Source organism: Coturnix japonica, chromosome 3 (assembly GCF_001577835.2).
Source record: "Coturnix japonica isolate 7356 chromosome 3, Coturnix japonica 2.1, whole genome shotgun sequence".
NCBI lineage: Eukaryota > Metazoa > Chordata > Aves > Galliformes > Phasianidae > Coturnix > Coturnix japonica.
Genome location: NC_029518.1, coordinates 23483307 through 23503974, shown reverse-complemented (window position 1 = coordinate 23503974; position 20668 = coordinate 23483307). Strand labels below are relative to the sequence as shown.

The following is a 20668-nucleotide window of genomic DNA, read 5'->3' as shown; positions in this document are numbered from 1 at the left end:
CAGTAGCCACATTCACTAATGACAAGGTTTTTAATTAATAGGTGGCTTAATTATTCTTATTTTCATCTCTAATTGTTAGGACACTCACTCTACTTCATGAGTATCGTCTCAAAATAAAAGTAGTATATTTTGCTGATTTAAAGTGAGAAGTACTTTTTCCTCTGGTGCTTTATCTTTACTACAATTTACTACAATTCCAAATTATACACCACAAATATCGTTCATTTTCCCTAAGCCTAAAGTGCAAAAGACTGAAACTACTTAAGATCCTGTGGCAAATGAGCACAGTTAATGCAGGTGTTTTTTAGTTTTCTAGGAAATCTAAGTCAGAATAGAGGCTATTACCTAAGAAACAATGACAGTACTTCCCAGATAAATGATTATTTTAAATAGTTTTTAGAACACAAAACAACATTTTACCTGTGCTTAACATATTACCATTCTTTCTTTTATGCTTATTTGCAAAGAATTCGTGGAATAAATATTCAACTCTATGCAAATTTTGAACCTCTATTGAAAGGAACTTTCTTTTCTCTGTTTCCAGCTGTACTTATAAATATTTAAAGCTTTCATGACTATACTTAAAAAATATATCTTTTGAGACTCCATCTGTTTTCATTACTGAAAATCTCAAATTTGGAATATAAAATTAGATTTTTATGTTACATTGAAGACAGTAAACATTTGGTTAATAACATTTTAAAGGGTTGTTAACATTCCCAAAACTTTCACAATCTCATGAATACATGGAATGGTCAGGAATGGAGTTAGAACCATCTTTAACTTGTACATTACCACATATATTAAGCCTCTGATCAACTAATCAAAGTGGACTGCACTATAACATTTTTCTCGATGATACTAATAAGCAGAGTTGACTATTGCTGGGGGGGTGGGGGGGGAAACAGATGAAGATTGATTCAGAGCATGCTGCTGAGCCAACTGCAAGTAGGTAGAGCAAGAAAACAAGAAAATCGTATCAGAGTATAGGCACTGTGTTCTATGAAGTGCAATGAAACAAAGGAACTCCAAAACAAAGACATGCATGTAAACTACAATACTAATGCTTTTTAATACCATATCTCATCCCAGACAATAAGTGATGAGTTAATGTATGCCTACTGTGTCTTATGAAATAGTTAGACAAATACAGATATCAAAAACTACATATTTTTTATTCCAAATCTTGTTACTAGCTTGTGTATGAAATGGAAACAAAAACACCAGTAGAGTTTTTGAACTGATAGTTTTCACGTTTTAAAAACATCCTACATAAATGCAGTGGTAATATTAAACATAATTATTCCAAAGGTCTTGAATTATTTTGTAACGAAAAAAGCAAAGAAACAACATAAAATATATGTACTGCAAAAGTGGAGGTAAGACAGACATCATTTTGGAATCGTGATATGTGTATGATTCACTATTTATTATTTACTATTACAGACTTATGTAATTTTCCTTAAAAAAGTACAAACTTACAGTACAAGACAAAGGAGCCTTTAAAACTCCCAGTGTCTTGCTTTCTGTGAAGCACTTGTTTTGGCAAACAGCTAGAAGTCTGTCAATAAAAGGTCACCGATCTTTGCCTGAAAAACTCAAGCCAGCTTTGTACAGTAAGGGCCTATTACAAACACAATGCTTACCAGATGTTCCATCAACTAGCTGGATGCAGTCCAAGGGATGGCTACAAGTCCATGCAAAAATGTTCATTGGGAAGGTATTTGCTACAGAAATTGCATAAGCACCCTTTGGAGTGCCTGTTCACTGAGCATTGAAGTTCAGAAGCGTAGTGCAGCAACCGACTGAATCGTCACCAAGTACTGATCTGTATTTGCATTAATTTCTTTAAAGAGATCTAGTTAGAATGTAAGGTTCATTTTCCTAACCAAATGCCTGTGCCATTACTGAGGACAGCCTAACTCATGCGTACAAAGAACTTTACATGGATTATCACACTATTATTTCAATTGTCCTCCATTCATTCTATTATCACTTGGGTAAAAATGGGCACACACCTGTTTTCAGATGCTAGGCTAACAACATGTGAAGTTTTGTCTCAGAATATATGGCTCACCTACCCCATAAACATATAATCATTCACCAGTGTTAGAAAAATTAGATACCTACTGACATCAAATCTGCTTCCCCAAATCTGCTTAGAATTTTATTTCATAATTGTTTTAAATCTTCTTCTTTAAAGCTTCTTGATTAATAAGCAACAAAACCATCAAGAATCTCAGCTGCTTTTTGTTAGCTTGCTTTACAGCAGCTGACTAGAAACTCATGATCTGGCTGAACAAAGATTTCTTACAGTTGTAAATGTTGTCATAAAATAAGTGACTAGCTCCAAGAAATAAATTCATTCTTGAAATAAGCTTTCACGCTTTAACAGAAAGTAATTCTAAGAATAAATCAAATACAATCCAAGAGAAAAAACATTAGTAATAATTTTGATTTATGCTGCCTGAGAGAATGAATGCATAGAAGAAGAAAAGTTTCAAAAATTAGAATTTAAGCTTCTTTTATTCCCTCGGTTTTGTCTTTTTTTGCCTCACCTGTGGTTTGAATCAGTTCTGATCTTTTGATGCTAAAAACACGAGCAGCTGAATAAGAAAAGAATTCCCAAATCCTACTGACATAAAACCAAAGCTTCAAAGGAAATAGGTTCTCAGCTGGCACAATGTATAATGAATTTTGAAAACAGAGTTTCTGGTTATGTTTAAAGTTGGCTCTCACGCTACTCCTTGCTCTGCTTCTATGAAACAAGAAAGCGTATTGGAAGAAAACTGAAAACACTGTAGTACTCTACCTTTGCCCAGGTAGTGAATGAACTCACTGCAAGCAGAATCCATACTGAGACAGAGCAGAGAGCAAATGTGTGCCTAGTTTCTCTAGTTATATATTTTGCTTCACATCAAAAAGAGGAGAAAAGCTATAAAATACAGTCACTACAAAGTTTATATCTCCAAGCACAAAATATTCCTTACAAGGAAAGCTGCGTGAGTGGAGAAGATCCATCTCATAAATCTACCTGAATCAAGTGACTGAAGTCAGAAACCATACCTTTGCACTGACAATTCAGTTTGGTCCCATTCAGATCGTTCCAGATTATTTTAACTCTCAGAAAAAGCCACAGCTTTGAGTCTAAAAATATGAAGCTCTAGTGCTTTGCTGAATCTAGGTAAACAGTTTCCCAGACATCAAGCAGCATCCTTACACCTCGTATACTTTACATTTTATCCCTGGAGGAGGAAATCTGTCTGCTTCAATGCCACGACAGATCCATTTGAACAGATGATTCCCGCTCTAGCTACCTACTGCACAGAACTAGCAGAGACTTGCCAGGGCTCTGACTCCCTATTTGCTTCTCCCTGGCCTCTGTAACAGTAACCATCAGAATCCTCTGGCTTTTTCCAGCACAATTCCAACACATCACCTTCCTCTATAGCACTAAAATACAGAGGAAGATAAGGACACATGCTGCATGCTCAATATTGAGTTCCAAAATAAGACAGTTATTGACTCTGTGCTTCTTTTCCCTGTTTTTACCATAAGCATGAGGGTTATGGGTCACTATACTGTAGGTTCTGGAATTTATTGGAATTTAACTGCCCTTTCTAAAGTGAAGAATCTTTAATTGTATAGGAAGTTTTTTTTTTTTTAGCATGAATTTGAGCATCTAACAAAGATTAATAATCGTCACAACTCATTAGACATACTAAGTAGGAAAAGACTCGCATTGTTCTTAAGTTTTAAATACCTATTGTCTATAATAAACACAGGTAGAAAAAACTCACAACCTGTCAAGGTTATTATGCAAATCATTCTGCATTTTCTGATTCAATACTGACACATTACAAATGGAATTTAATTTCTGAGATGATAGAGAACTGCCTTAAGTAACTCGATATATTATACACAAGCCAATAATTCCAAAGAAATAAGAAATCTACAAATGCAGCAACGAGGTCACAAGTTTTAAATATAGTAACATCTCTCTTTCAGACTATATAAAACTGAGTGTGTTGAAAATGTTTTTAATCATTCCTCAGGCAATTTACCTTTTTTCCATTTGGCTGCCATCTGCTATGCCAGTTAATGAATTGTATCACAATGTCATCGCATTGCTTATGTTTTAAACATTCAAACTGTATTTGGATCTCAGTCAGTTAGCTCCTAAATATTTCTGAAATCATTCAGAAAATTTCATGCACAAGATTTTATAAGCACTGAAATAGATCAAAAAAGTACTGCCAAGCATGTCAATAAAAAAGTCAATGAGTGCACTTTGGCCTAGAAATAATGTCTATGCTACAGCAACACTGAATTAGTATAGAAAATCAATATGACCTTGGACACAGATCAGCAATGAAGAAACAGACGGCGTGTTTTATAAGAGCCTCCTGTTCATCCAAACACTAATAAGCAGACACACTATTATCCATAGCCCTGGTAGAAGCTAAAGATGTATGGGACAAAAAAACCTTTGTAATCATTACACTGAATTTGTGAAGAAAACAGAATATATACAATAGATTTTTCCCAAGGAAATTACTTACAAACGCTAATCTATTATAAACATATTTCTTACAGCCATATATACATACGCATACTGTATATATGTATGTGTATGCGTGTGTATGTGTGCTTATGGATGCATATAGAGCTACCAGATGTTTGGTTAATAGCAAACTTGACTGATCTTGTTTGCAAGTCTGGCAAAATATCTGGCAAAGTTTTACAAGTGCTTATTATTTAATAAAGATCCTACGCACTTGCATTTTGTGCAGTACAAAGTTCAATTAAGTTAATAAAAAAATCCAACTAATACTCTTGCACATTGTGTCAGGCCTACAGAAGCTATGCTTTTTCTGTTTGACTGCAGAGTTTTCTTTTTAAAATATCCTTTTTATGTTCTCAGTGGACAGTTACTTATCAACACTGAAAGAAATCCAATAGAAATATTAAAATTATAACCAAATATTTGTGTAAATGAACTTTACTAATTACCTGTTGCATTTATTTTAACCTATAAATGGATACCTTACTTTGTATCTGTACTGGGGAATTTTCCACTGACACCGCTGTTTGCATCCACGAGGAATACTTGCATATTTACCCCAAATGTATAGAGACATTTTAAATGAAATAAGTCTCAAAAAGCTAAATAACCTTGCAGATTAGATTTGGTATAGAGAGTGTAAGGAGTTGGGCCACAATTGTAATGAAAACAGATATAGAATAATAGAATGGATAGAGTTAGAAAGGAACTCAGTCCAGAAAGGAATAGTCCTTTAGCACTGGTGTACTGCCACCAAAATGGGGAATATACAAATGTATTTTAAGAAACTGTTTGCTCTCCCTCTTCTTGCTATATCCAGATCAGCAAAACATGCTAAACACTTTTCAGGATTGGTTTGGAAAACACACTATGGTGATATCTGAGCTTTTGCAGAAAATCTGAAATCCTAAGTTTAGAGGGCATCATCTTCAGTGCAATAAACAGTTCACTTTGCATTTTATTTTCAGAATGTGGGCCAGACAGTTCCTACCATGGAATTTACAAAAGATCACTAAAATGAATAGCTACTCACCCTCCCTCTCAGTGCAGAACAAACATCCCAAAGCTATAAGTGACATTTAAAACAGCATTAGTTAAAACAAAACAAAGAAAAAAGAAGAAAAAAAAAGTTGATAAAAACATTTCTGTTGGGCTTTAGTTTTATGCAGCTTGTCATCCATTTCTGGGATTTGAATACTTGTGCTTTCCAACCCTTTTCTGCTTCAACTTCTAGAAATGAATGAGTGCAAGTTCTAAAAAGTGACATTTTCAGAAGAAATCCAAATACCTTTGAACATTGAGAGTTGGCACTGCTGCAAGATACCTAGTGGAGAGCCATCTAAACCACTGGGCTTTTCAGGAAGCTCGCAAGTACAGTGTTACTACTACAGTAGAGCTACTTCTCTAAGCAGCTTCTAAAGGAAGCTTTGCAATACATAGGAAATGGCTCCATAAGTGCCTGCGTGTTTGTAGCTTCTCTTCAGAATAAGAGAAAAACTGCAAGCAGCAAATCCAAGAGCTCAACCCTTCTTTCAGTAGTTTAAAAATACATCCCAGATGTCCATACTGGTATCTAACAGAGTCTCAATAAGCCTAGCAATGTGACAAGGAGAGGCAGAAGTACTCTTTACCTCCTTTTCCAATCTCTCACATAAAAGTCTGAGAATGATTCCACTTAGTGTTAGAAGAAGTTCTGTACATTTGCTGAAGAAGTCAGCTCATAACAATGAGTTGTTATTATTATTTTACCATACAACTGAAAGTAGTGCCAAGGGATGAGCAATCTGGAAGCTGTGATCATGGGACAATTTAATTTTAAGAGGCATATGGTAATTATGTTTTCTGTCGGTATCAAGTAAAAAGCTTAAACTATTGATAATATACTACTCTGATTAAGAATGTTTCTTCTTTATCCATTTTTTAGGACCCTATATTAAAAAAAAATGAACTTAAATTGCAGTTTATTCACATAGGAGATAAGCTGCAGAATTAGGGCTGTTGATTCTTAGGGGCAACTTAAACACAGGCAAAGATTTCTGCCCATACTAATGCACTAATCTAATTTACCAAAATAGAACTTCCATCTTAAAATCTTGTAGAAGTGCCAAATAACTGAAGCTACAATATTCAAAACTGGTAATTTAGAAATTTCTTTTATGTGATACAGTGCACTACATTTGCAGTGCACAGAATTACAAGACAATATTAGTTTCTAAGAATGCAGTTCATCTCAATGCCTGCTGTCCTTTTATTGCCCATTCTATGACCTTTTTTTAAAGAAAATACTAAGAAACATGCCACATGATTGTTTCTCCCAACTCAAGTTATTGTTACAGGTTGTTTTTTGTTTAAGTGATGCTTTTCCCCCTCAAGAACATGATATGAAACAGTGAAAATAAAAGGATTTAAAAGACTCAGGAGGAAGCTTCTGAGACTACACTATTTATTTTATACTACCACACATTCCAAAGCTAGGCAAGCTTGGGATCCCAAACACACTGATAAACATTAAGCTACATTTACAGAAGTAGTAAAGATTCCAAGCACTCAGGAAGAGACCTAGCAAGATACACAAATTTAAATAGGGTGCATAATTCCAATTTGAAAGCACTGTGCATCTTCTCAGTGCACTTCCAATTTTTTATAATTTCTATTAAGTGCCTTTCTGATTTGGTTGGTACTCTTACACATTTGGGTGACACTTAATTGTTCCTATGGCTTCCAATTTAATTAAAGTTAATTAGTAATTCTGGAAATCCCAAATTGTATGTTTATAAAGAGTAGGTGGATTTAGATGTAGACTCAGACATCATTATGTTTGCCCGTCACGTTCCCCTATTGGGAAAATTAAGCAAACAGCTCAAGCAACACTAGCCAGACAGAAGTCATCATTTTAGTCTAACTTAGGCTCCTTTTTTATTCAACATATACAGATCAACTGAGATGAACAGTCCCCATATAATGCAAAAATATATAGGGTGCTCCAAAAAGTGGCCTACATCAGAGGTGGATGTGGGTGGTACTGCAGTAGATGTTGAACCTTTCCACCAATATTCTGTTATATTTTGTTGCTTTGGGACATATGGCAGCAGAAGGGCAGTCTGACAAAATGGCGTCTGACACGGAAGTGCATGTGAAGAAAACGTATCATTGAATTCCTCCTCTGATATTCACTGACACTTGTTGAACATTTACAGAGATCAAATAGTAGTTAACAAAACAACATAAAACAAGTTTAGAGACTGTTGTACATAACTGATCCACTTTCACTTGTGAGGAAAACTGTAGCAGCTCTTCTAAAGAATTTTGCAATGCTTCCATACAAAGCTTTTCTGTTGTTACTCAGATTCAGTAGGAAAGCTCTAAAACTACTTCTACTACATTTTGTAAGCAAAACAACTTCTCTAGAGTTCTACCAAATTCACCTAACTAAAGTCTCAGTCATAAGACAACATTTCATAAGCTTTTCTCCTCAGAGGCCTATTTCCAGATGAGCTCTCCTGTTTTTATTCTCCCCTTCAACAATAACAGTAAAAACAAACTCAGCTCTGTAGATTTCTTTCTAAGTAGCTCTAAGTTGTTATGGGGTAATGTACCACACAGCATAGGAGACATTACCATAGCCTTCTCCCATCCAAACACATACATAATAAAAGGATAAAGAGTTTAAGCAACATTTGAAAAGCAGAACACCATTCTTCCCATCTTTCAAGGGTTTAACACACCTGAACACATCTTGCAATGGAACAGTAATGCTCTGCTTGCCTGGTTATCAATCAACTATAAATGGAAGCCTGGAAGAACACTTGCATCTTACAAACCAATAAAATTAACCACACCTTTGTTCTTTTATTGACATAGCGATCAGTAAAATACGTAGAAACTACTATTAAGGAGATGGGTGCTACTTCAATATGAAGGAGAGAAAAAGGCAAAGTCCAAATACTAATTTTTAAACTTCAGGATTTAGTGCAGTATATGCACTTGCAGGATACTGTTACTAATTGGTTAGAGCACTGTACTCATTACAATGAACAAATACATGAAACACATTCTTCCACTGTTTCTTTACTGTTCCAGGCAAAATAATTTCATTTCATACCATTTCCATTTCCAGCTGCTGTCAGGGTTTACATGAACCTTGTTTAGCTGAGCTCTATGAGCTACTTGGGAAAATTGTTAAGACAACATCACTTAAAATAACCAAATCCAAACCAGCCATCCTAATTTCAGCAGGTCAGGTTGTCGTTAAGAACATGACCAATATACTCAACAGAATTGCTTCTTCATGAAATTTTATTCTTGCCATGTACCATCCAACCATGCCAATTAAACAGCAGAAAGATGTCTTACATTAATAAACACTTCTGCATCTTCCTGCATTTTTCCCAGCATTCAACTACTGTACTAAATATCAAAATACCTCTTATCATTACAACATTGCACTCATTAATTTACTTGGAAAAGAAAACATTTAGAGGAAAAATAAATATTAAAATAATTTTTAAAAGCAAATAAACACATTTTCCCCCTTCTGACATCTCATCATTTCTAGCTGTATAATGGGTCACATTCTTAGAAAATTAAGAATTTGAAATTTTATTCTAGGAATCAATAATCCCAGATGACTTATTTCATTACTGCACTTTTAGTTGGCATTGTTACCAACAATGATTACAGATTAAGATGAACCGGAACTGCTCATTGACTCACGAGCATTTACATCAAAATATGTTCACTGTTACTTAAGCTTGTACAGATTAGGAGGGCATTAGCACAGAATTGTCTCTAATGGTTCTGTTAAGGCCCTTGGAAGATTCCATTTGTTAAAGTATGGAAAAAAATATATATATATTTAAAAGTCCCTACCTTCACCCGACGATCCTGAAAGGTCTATGATGACATACACTCTCCCTTCTGGCTCCAAGTCAATCTGCAATCAAGAAAAGAATTAAAAGAAAACTTAGAGTGACCCCCAGATAAAGTGATTGCACATGCAAGGAAACCCAAAGTTTCCAAAACCTGTGAAGCCAAGCTATGGGCATCTCTACAGTTCACTACTAACAGAGCAACCTTTTGCAAGGAGGTGTTGAGGACCCTGCACCTCTCCGAAGCAAAAAAAGAAGGAAGTATCCTTAGCGCTTGGAAAGCTTGAACCCAGTGAATTTTTACAAATCAAACATTCAAAACACTATTCTAAGAAATAGTGTTTTTTATGTGGCAGGAATAAGAGGAGAAAGTGAAATAGCAATATCAAGATTTTTATTTTTATTTAACTGTAATTTACACCAAGCCCAGCTATGCAAATATGAAAAACACTGTAACCTATTCAGATCTCAGTAAGATAGATCAGCACGGGTGGCAGAACAGGGGTAAAAATTAACACACACAGCTCATATAGTAAGTTAACACGCATTTATAATACTCCCTTTGTATTCTTACTGGGCAAAAGTAACACATGCTTTATCCTCTTTCTCTGAAATGCAAAATTCATTTATTTTTGCCACTGGTAGATTTTAATGAGTTTGCTTGCATGGAGATTGCTTTCAGTGAGAGCTGTAGGTTCTCAGTATGAAGCTGAAGTACTTAAATGCTAATTCTTACAACCTGCAAAATCTTTAAGTACAGCAATGAAGTTCTCATTATAATCCTTATGTATTTTACACACATCACCAACTCTACACACTGCTGGTTTTGCATAACTTAATGGTGCCTCACACATTATAGACAATTTTTGTAGGTGTTCATCTCTCAAAAATTAAACTGTTACTAAAACACTACACAAACAATAGCTCTGAATGTTGCAGACCTCACGTAATTGCATGGACTGTGAGTGAAAACAACATGGTGTTCATTAACCTTATATTTTCATTCTCTTCTGGTAAGTAAAGCACACATAAAATTGCATGGCAACTGTCAGGGCACTTCAATCACGAGTGGCCTTGCCTGCAAAGGTCTGTCTCATTTTACACCACTACAGCTAGGAGTGAAGCAGCCCCAACACAGGGCACCATGAGGCCACGCTGGGATTTGGGCCTGGCTCCCAGAACTTCAAAAGAAGGAAATGAGAAAGGACCCCCAGAAGGCCCCTTCTCTCCCACAGGTCCTCTTGGACAAGGTCAGAAGGGAGACCATACACCTCACTGCTGGCAGTTAGCAGCTCCTCAGTGTGCACTGCAGGAGCCGGATGCCTCTCTCCCAGGGAGGTGGTTGAGTCACCATCCCTGGATGTGCTTAAAAACTGTTTGGATGTGGTACACAGGGACATGATTTAGTGGAGGGTTGTTAGTAGTTAGGGTAGTATGGTTAGGTCATGGTTGGACTCAATGATCTTTAAAGTCTTTTACAAACTGAGCAATTCTATGATTCTACACTTCTCTCCTAAGCCAATGCAGCAGCACCTGGGACTCACAGTCAGAAGCGGGCGTCATTTACTCTCATATCACCATGTTCAGCTTCCCCCCACAGCAACAGGGAGGGTGGGTCTCCTTCCACCATTGCCAGCCACCTGAGCTGACACCAACTATACAAAGATGCTTCTGAAGTCGCAAGTGACCTTAGGGAATGACAGTGGCCTGGAATATTACAGCAATCAAGAGAACACTAATTCCCAGTAATAGCATGGGAGACCATTCAGTTTATCTTTGCAAATTAGCAAGTAAACGAGCAGAATTCATAACACAAATATACTTTGATCATTTTGACAGCCACAATTTCAATGTGATTATTAATGATGGTAATTCAGAAGCTTAATAACTAGACAACTTACTACATCGCACAGAGGAGGATATCACATTTATTTGTGATACACATGCACAACTGACCATAATCTCAGAATTGTTCTGCCAAGAACTAGTAGGTTTTCTTCATAAATGAGATTCTCCAAAAGGACCATCAAAATTTGACCCTGTACACAGTATTTGGAGTACACTACAGATGGAAACTGTCAACATGGATTGTAACGGACACCAAAGCTCAGCACTCTGCCCTGCTCTACCCTTTCTACCTGCAATAGTTCTCAACAGATGGCTGTATCAAAGATGCATGTCTAATACTCTGTTTGTATCAGCATTATATACTGTTTGGTTAAGCTTTCAGTAAAGTACTTGATGCAGTTAAAATCCCCGCATATGCACACACAACCCTAACACTACTCTGCAGAACAATCGTACAGCTGAAGGAGCAGATGACCATCATAATGAAGTTTCCCTTCTACTCATTTATTAAGCACAAACAGCTTTAGGAGGGAAAATTGGCACAATGAACACAAGTTTCCATTATGCATCACACAGTTGAAAAATTGAATTCAGATTTTTTGCTGATGCCCAAAGCACAATATATTTTTTATGAAAAGGGATTCTCTTTTACTGAGGAAAGATTTTCCAGTCTTAAAATACTCTAATTCCAATAAGAATAAAATGGACATTTTAATATACATATTTATAAATATCCCCATTTAATTTCAGAAAGCACCTATGCTGACAGTCTTATTGGTCACATGAATTGGTACTTGCACCAGGAGCAGACAGCTCAGCTGCCTCAGCTGACCTCTGTATAAAAGAAAACCCATTACTATCCCTCATCCTCTAAAACCCAGTAGAATCCCCCAAACTTTTGCAAAACTTTATGATTTCGGGTCCTTCATATTTGAAAACCAGCCCAGAATGAAAAGGACTGATTCAATTCTAATTTTGCATGAAACATCATTGAATACCTGGAAACATAACACTATAAATACTCAAAATCAGTCAAGCTACTAGAATAAAAGCTATGTGATTTTCTTTCAATCTATGTATTAAACTATACTTTGAATAAACTGCAGACTGTACAAAGTCATTTCACAACAAAAGACACATTCAACACAATCTGAAGTTCCTACTTTTTTTTTTTCTTGTTTTAACCTGTAGTTCACTGTAATATAAGAGTTATTAAACCAGTGTCCTATCACTATAGAAAGACATCAGTTTCAAAAGAATTTTCACGGAATGTCCAGAAGGATATCACAGGTAAAATGCCCAAAAATATACACATGGGCCAAATTCAGCTGAATGTAACAGACACCCTTGAATGCAATGCAAATAGTCTATTCACAGCAATTCTGAATTTCTCTTCTATTCTCTTACCAAAAATACTTCTCCCTGAATGCAGCCAGGCACTTATACATGAAGAGATGTGCTATGAGAAGATATCTAAAAAGATAAGATTGGTTAAAAGGACAACGGGAGAGAAGAATAGATGCAAATGAGAGATAAGGTCAAAGAAATGATACAGTAGAGCTTTGCTGTTACTGTGATATGTAGCAAAATATATTTCTTACACATATCGACCACACTCTCCACAAGCAGCGAAAGATGTAACACATATCACTGAGCAAATCATTTGATCATAGAGGTATTTTTGTTACGTTACTGCCCTATGCTACTGTCATGGAACTTTTTAAAATACAGTTATCATAGGTGAAAGTGTAAGATTTTTTCCTCTTAAGGAGAACTATAGTTCCTTCTCCCTAAGGATATGAAACTCTGGCAGGATTCTCTTAGACAAGCAATTTGCTCAGGAAACTACACAGACTCTAATCCTATCGGGACTAGGCAGATTAAGCATATACTATTTCATTATTTCAGTTGCACTGATAGTTTACATTTGAATATGAAGACTCTGCATTCTTGATCATTGTACAGCCTGAACAAATCCATTAACACTTGGGGCTCGTAGCCCCAGAACAGAGATTTTGCATGTTCTATGGAGCAAACCAAGACAAAAGTGATAAATCACTATCTTCAGTGGCTTCGTGCCACATTATCATTTGTTTTCAGTTGACCATAAACAACAACACAGGAATGTCATCTATGATTAGGTGCATTGTACTTGTTTCCATGCTAACTTGCCTAGAGAGAAATCCGAGTATTATCATTGACAAAGAACTCAAATCTGGAATAAACAATAACTGCATAAGCATATTTTTCATAACTTTTTAACAGTCCCAAGCTTGAGGAAGTTTTATTTTCATGTTCCCTATTTAGGCAGTACACAAAATGCAGCAAAAACTCTTGAACTGTAAACATGTTTAGTATTTTGGCAACAGTAAGAATACAAATGGTCTCTATAAGCAACAGAAACAGAAAGAATTAAGTCATAAAACCTGCTTTTCACCTCTTGTTGTGATGTTCTAGGATCATCTCTTACACTCTTAAGCATTAACACCTGAGTCCCCCAGCAAGTTCAACTAAAACTGACAGCTTTGCTGTACACTATATAAGATATATATATATATGTTCTCTGCTATAAAATAGCAGAGAAAATGTTATTAAATATCTGAAAGTGAATAGATTTCACAGGATGCATGATTAATTACATGAGGTAAACTTGACTTTTAAAGAAATTGCACAGAAGACATTATAATACGTTGAGTAAACTTCCCTAGGATCTCTGTTTACCTCCACTCTTTTATTCTCCACCGCCTCTTGCTCTTCTGGCCAGAGAAATCAGGTCCCTACCAGAGCCACAAAGTTCACAAATCTGCCTTTCATTATAAATGTTACATATTTGATTTTTATAATTAAAGAGAAACTTAACACAGCTTGCTGTGTTGTAATTGACCACAATGATATACATAAAAGTTAAGACTTTTTGGCCACAGGGGATTCAATCATTTATTTACTTATGCTCAAAAGTCAACAGAAAGACATCAAACATCTTGCATGACCTACAGAAAAGATCAAACACTTTGCTGTGCCAGACACATGTACAGACATAATACAAAACAGAACTAGCCAGGGAAAAACAAGATTTAGCTAAAAGAGCAACAGTATTCAGAAATCAATTCTCAAACAAGAATCCTTCCATTACTTAATATAGCATTTATAGATATTCAATGAAGTGTCCTGAACACGACTTTAATCTACCATGACCTCTAAAGACCTCCCAGCCACCAGTGGAAGAATATTTTTGAATGCATAGCATCATACAAATGAATGTGTTTGCATCCAAACACACACATCCTCTCAAAAAAATAACATATTACAAGGAACAACCGCATTTGTGGATCACTGCATTAGGACTAGGGTGTTCATAGTTCATTTTGTGGTAGAGGCCAGAATGCAAACATAGACAGATGGCTGTATTTACATACAGCAAAATAGCACAGCAGAACAAATGGCTGCAATGGCATCAAACAGCATGACCACACAAATATCACTGCAGAAAACCAAGTTTTTGGCTGTGATCTGAAAAAGGAGAAAAGAATACTTTCACTTTCTTGAAATCTGCAGGTAGAATTGGAGCACATACAGCATCAGGTCTCTGCTGCACCCCACCCTAGAGATCTTCATTGCATCTTTCATATTGAGAATATAGTACTAAAAAACTGTGTCTGTTTAAAATAGTTCTCTGCCCAAAAAGGTTAGAGTTCCTAAACATCTACACTAAGGGGTTAAGGCACCTCTCCTAGGAAGAAAGGCTGAACGAACTGAGCTCATTCAGCCTGAAGAAGAGCAAGTTTGAGGGAGGTCCCGCTATGGCCTTCCAATACTTGAGTGGAGCTTATAAGCTTAACAGATTAATAGCGAGAGGAAAAGGAGAAACAGTTTTAAAACTAAAAGAGGGGAGAGGTTAAATATTAGGAGGAAATTCTTTACTCTGTTGGTGGTGAGGTGCTGGCACAGGCTCCCCAGACAGGTTGTGGGTACCCCATCCCTTAAGGTGTTCAAGCCCATGTTGGATGGGGCCCTGGGCAATGTGACCTGGTGGGGGGAAGCCTTGAGTTGAGTGAAGGAGGGGTCAATAACCTTAAGAGAAGAGATCACCCAGACTGCATTTAGGGCACTTCACAAATGAGCGGGCCAACTGAAAATCATACTAGCTTTAGTGATTTAGGCACTTGTGCATGCTAGTTTATAGGCTTGTTTAACACAGTACAGTTATTCTGAGAATGTCAACGTCTGCAGTTGGTGTCTCATTTTCCTACCTTCAAGCTATACAGCATGTATATTCACTGTACTATGCTGCATTCACACAAGAAATGGAGGCTGCTTTGTACTAGTACTAATAATGAATATAAGGTACAAAGAAGCAATACAAGCCCAGAGGTAAAATGAAGTAGGATGAGCAAGAGTTGGTCTTGGCTAAAGGACGCTCAGCTAGACTGAGCAAAAGCAAAAGCCTGCATAAAGACTTTGATTTGAAACATGAGCTAAATATATTCCAAGGAAAAACAATCACCACCACCACTTTTCATCATTCAATCACTTAACACTTTCCTCAGTAGACAGTTATTGGATTTAAGAATAAAGGAACTCCATCATGTGGCAAGATCTGATTTGTACTTTCCATCACAATGCTTTTCAAAATCCATTCTTCAGCATACTGCAACTGCCTTATCATACATGCCCTGTGGCACTCGCCAGTCTGTAGGGAAATAATTAGCTGACAAAAACATTTAAAAACATCTCCTTCTCACTTATAGACATATTTAATATTGTTATGATGCAGAATTGTAACCAGAAAGGTTTGCCTATGCATATAGGAATAAAACACTGAATTACTGCAATAGGCAATAAAGATTGCAAGTAGACCAGGGTTAGCTGATTAAAACAGATTAAAAATCAGATAGTATTTGTTAAGAAATTATTTTGTTATAGTGGATTTAGTGTGTGAAGTCTCACACAAAATTATATCAAAACAGCCCTGTTTCCTATATTTTTCTTCTCTTTATGAACAGAACACTTTGGTTCCAAATGCACTCTTCTCCTAGGCATATCATGGGAAACTTTGATAGTATATAGTAGGAAATAATCACACAGTATTACTGTGAATAAAGGAAACAACAGTGATGATTTTTAGACCACAAAATTCAGTGACACTAACAGCTGGAAGATCTTAAGTGGCATAAATTCAAACACTTCCTAAATGAGGTAGGATATTTCCAAAGTCAGGGCATAAGTAAATGCTAGGAAACTGTGATGTTTGCATGAAGTGAAGTTGCCCTTTATTTCCTCACATGTTAATCCAATTTTAGTTCTGTGGTTATAAGAAGAGATTCCAGAATTTGTCTATTAACCAAGCGTATTTTAAAGCAGCAGCTTAGGAACACAGCTGATGTCCTTGTCCTCTTACCTATATTGGCAGGAAAATGTTCCCAGACCAAAAGTTAAAATTAATACATCTTATATGAAATATCAGCAGAAAATGAAGATCAGCATTCATCATAGATACTTGTAGAAGAGTTTTGCACCAAGTATTTGAAACACTACTGTGTGATTACTTTCAGCAACTTTCCAGAGGTCATACTGAATTTGCAGTTATTAATTAGCCAATTAGAAGAAAGCAGCAGAGAACTTAATCAACCTTAGTTCAGATGTAAGTGAAGCTGTGCAGGCTTTGTTCCAGACAAAGAGCAACAAAACTCACATATATAAAAATAAACCAAAACAACTACTGTTTACGAGTTTGAGTTCAGTTCAGCTCCCTGGGAAGAAAGGAGACAGGCTTTTCTTATCTGCAAGGCAACCACATTAAATGTTCTCTCCACTTGTACTCATGATAGAAGTGTACTCCTATCTTTGACAAGGAAGGAAGCATCTCAATCCAGCATGCTGCAAACAAACACACTGTACTTCTCTCACACTCACTAGGACTCCCGAGCAGCATTTTAGTGTTCAACACAGGCATCAGATGCAAGCCAGAGTTCATCAGCAAACAAGAAAAAATTCCAGTTGATAAATTCTTACTATTCTACTTTGCCAAGCTGATTTACATACTAACAAGATTTTCATTTCTCTTCAATAAAGTGGCTGCAACTACAGAATATGCAGTTATGATAGATTGGGAGATGGGCCCAGAAGAATCTTTGATCTCAGTAAATGGCTACGAAATAAACTCTTTCCCTTAAAATTTCTGGAAAACAAACAATATTTTATTTGTAGTCTAAAAATTCCCCAGAACTGCAGCCACTTTCTGCAGGATATAGGTTTCTTAATGCTACAAAATTCATTTCACTTTGTAGTTAGCTGAAGTGCATCCTGTGTCCAATTTTGGCTGATGATCAATGCTGCATATGGCCCAGATGTGACAAGAAACTGTCACACCCAAAGCAGGTGGATGAAAAATAATATTTCAAAAATGAAAGAAATTTATGCTAAAAATACTTGTGATGACTTAGGGTTTTTAATATTCCTTCATGGAATTACAAGCTTGTCACCTTGACGTAAAATTACTTAAATTCAGTTATGAAATAAAGAAGAGATTGCAGAAGTGACACAAAAATACTTCTTTTCTAGTTCCAATTTGCTTTGTTTTTAAATTCTTTTTCCAGCAAGCTCTAAGATGAAAGCAGGGATACACAGGCTTCAAGAATAAACAATCTTTTGTCGGGTTAAAGATGGAAGGAAAAAGTATGTTCTACACAAATATTCTCTGTCCTTGCACATATGCATCTGTAACCTTAGCTGCTTTACAACAAACATGAACATTACAATAAACAAACACTGAATGATATACAAACCACAATAGAAACAAAACAGAATTGGCATCAAGTATTTAAACAAAAGTATCCTTCCTGGAAATAGCTCTCCTACTTATAGCATGCCAAGAATTGCATTGGTTCAGAACCTTTGTTCAAGTTACACTAAGCGTTTAAAAGAAATTCAAAAGAAGAGACGTGAAAACAGAGTTAAGAAAATAAAAGTGACCTGCAAAAGTATCTTTGCTTTCCATGCTCATTTATTATCTTAGAATGTAAGACTTCATTCTGACTTCACACGAGGTGACGCACAAGTTACAGAAACTGGCTGCCATGTGGATCTATCTGCCCTTTTTCATGCAGAGTCCAAGCCCAGAGAGCATATGCAGGAGGACACCACACTTGCAGGTACCACTCCTAACCCCCCCAAACTTCATTGTTGTAGGCCCCAAATTGGAAAGGGCCATTTAGGTAACTTACCACAATGTGAAAAGTGACTGGATTGAGAATATCCTTGGAGCTGCCACCTTTACAACGTAGGGTAAGCAAAGTGAGCACAAAATGGTTTGCGATTGCCCAGTAAACTCCATACAGTGCTTCTATATAATAATTATGGCTGTTGCCTACCAGATTTCCAACCTGGTCATAAGTTTTCCAGTGCATCAGGCCAAAACACAGAAAGAATGTGGGAGTAGTGCAGTTCATCACTGTTTCAGACATCACTGAACTCTGAAGACACAACATCCTCAATTCTGCTTTACTTTAGCTAGTACTTTAATAAGTACTTAAGAGACCATTTTGATGGGTTTTTGGTGTTATTGTTGCTGTTGGCTTTTTTGTGTGTGTGTGTGTGTGTTTGTCTATCTCTGCTGATGGCTTACTCCGTTTAATTACCACATTAGAAAGATTAATGAAGCTAATTCTGCCAACAAAGCAGCTATCCTGAAGACTAGAATTATCAGTGATTCACTTGGACTTCCTGTGCAGCCTAAGCCATAACAAACCCAGAGCAATTCTGAGATCCTCTAATGTCTGCTACAGAACACTGCTACAAAACAAAACTGCTCTAGTTCATGCTACCTGTGTGTGAAATCAAAAAGGGAAACCGAGTGAAGTAAAATTTAGTAACTCAACACATGCTGCCAGGGAAGTCACATTCTATGAGTCAAACAGACCAGAATGTAACATCTTGAATACAGAGATTACAGAAAAGGAAATGGCAAAAAATACCCACTACTATTATTACTGTTCCTGAAAAGTCGGATGATAGATTCCACTTCTCAAGAGTGCAATACTAGCAAAAGATACATTTTCATGCATGCTGCATTAATTGATATGAGGTTAGTATTTATATTTGTTTGTTGATAAGCTTCAAACTAGAGAAGCTGCAGAGTTCCCACATTAGGTATGTGTTTGACACAGAGATGTGCAAGATACGGGCTCAAGATTTTTTAAAAACTTACTCTGGCTTTTTAGATTTTCAGACACCTTTGTTTTTTAGTACTTCCTAGAGGCAGAAGGGGAGAGGGCACCCTGTCATTTATCCTGCCCTATATTGTAGTGGTTTGGTTATTCCTATAACCTATTATTGGTCTATATTGGTCTATAATGAAACAGTATGTGTGGTGTCATATAAGCTAAGCTAATGCATTCCAGAAAGTGCTTCCAGTCTTTTCTGAAAATATATTGAGATGAAGGATCTGTTACATCTCTTGTTAATTGGTTTCATTAGTTTATCACCTTTAACATGAAAAATTGATGCTTCACTGTTCATTTTCAGTACTCTGGCTTGCTATCAGTTCCTGTTTTACCCTTGTCAGATTAAAAAGCCCTTTCTCTTTAATGGTACTTTTTTATATCCAAATTAGTGACCTCTCATTGTTTCTTTCCAAAAAACTAACTAGTGAGCTCAAAGTTTCTCCATGGAAAGAATTTTCTTCACCATGCTTCTATATGTTTAACTTTGAGTTCTGCTATTGACTGGCTGAGTTACCATGAGCACAGAACTTCACTCACCTCCAGGTGCATATTTCACCTCTTACTGTTTGCTCTATTTAGAGTACATGTAAGGCTCTCTAATAACACATCTATACAATAAGACCCTGACCTTTTTGCCGTTACCTACATTGGAATTTATGAGTTCTAGGCATGATCCTATATTAGTAGCATTATTTGAACAGCTAAATTGACTGGAAGTAAACAGCTGTTATGGTAGTCTACTGATAAACCTTCACATGCTTCAGTATCTCTGTACATATCATACCCTAATACTTGATTTACAGAATTAATTACATTTAGGGCTTACAGCCTGAGACACATCTAATTTCACCCAAAAGAGGGCAAAGATGGATTTCACAGCAAGACAAATCTATTTGGCCCTCAGTATACATGGACTGCTCCAAAAGTAATGCCTTTTTTAAAATGCTGGATCGTGACATCAGATGTGGATGTTGGTGATATCGCAATTTCCCACCAAGTTTCCCACCGATATTCCACTATATTTTGTTGCCGTATGGCAGATGGCAGCAGAGGGGCAGTCTGACAAAACTGCATTTGATATGGAAGTAGATAAGAAGCAAAGGTGTGAGCAAAGTGTAAGTGCAGCACACAAGCTCTTCTTCAGTGTTGACAGAAATGCATACCTA

The 20668-nt window shown here is 36.4% G+C and overlaps 1 protein-coding gene across 3 annotated transcripts in view; it reads right to left on the bottom strand.

The window, feature by feature from the left end:
• PRKCE (protein kinase C epsilon) overlaps positions 1-20668 on the bottom strand; it is a 253844-nt gene that overhangs the window by 156098 nt on the left and 77078 nt on the right. For all 3 annotated transcript variants that reach the window (XM_032443307.1, XM_015857526.2, XM_015857525.2), the window contains exon 2: positions 9434-9497. In XM_032443307.1, coding sequence (XP_032299198.1) covers positions 9434-9497 — 64 coding nt within the window. The remainder of the gene's footprint in view (positions 1-9433; positions 9498-20668) is intronic.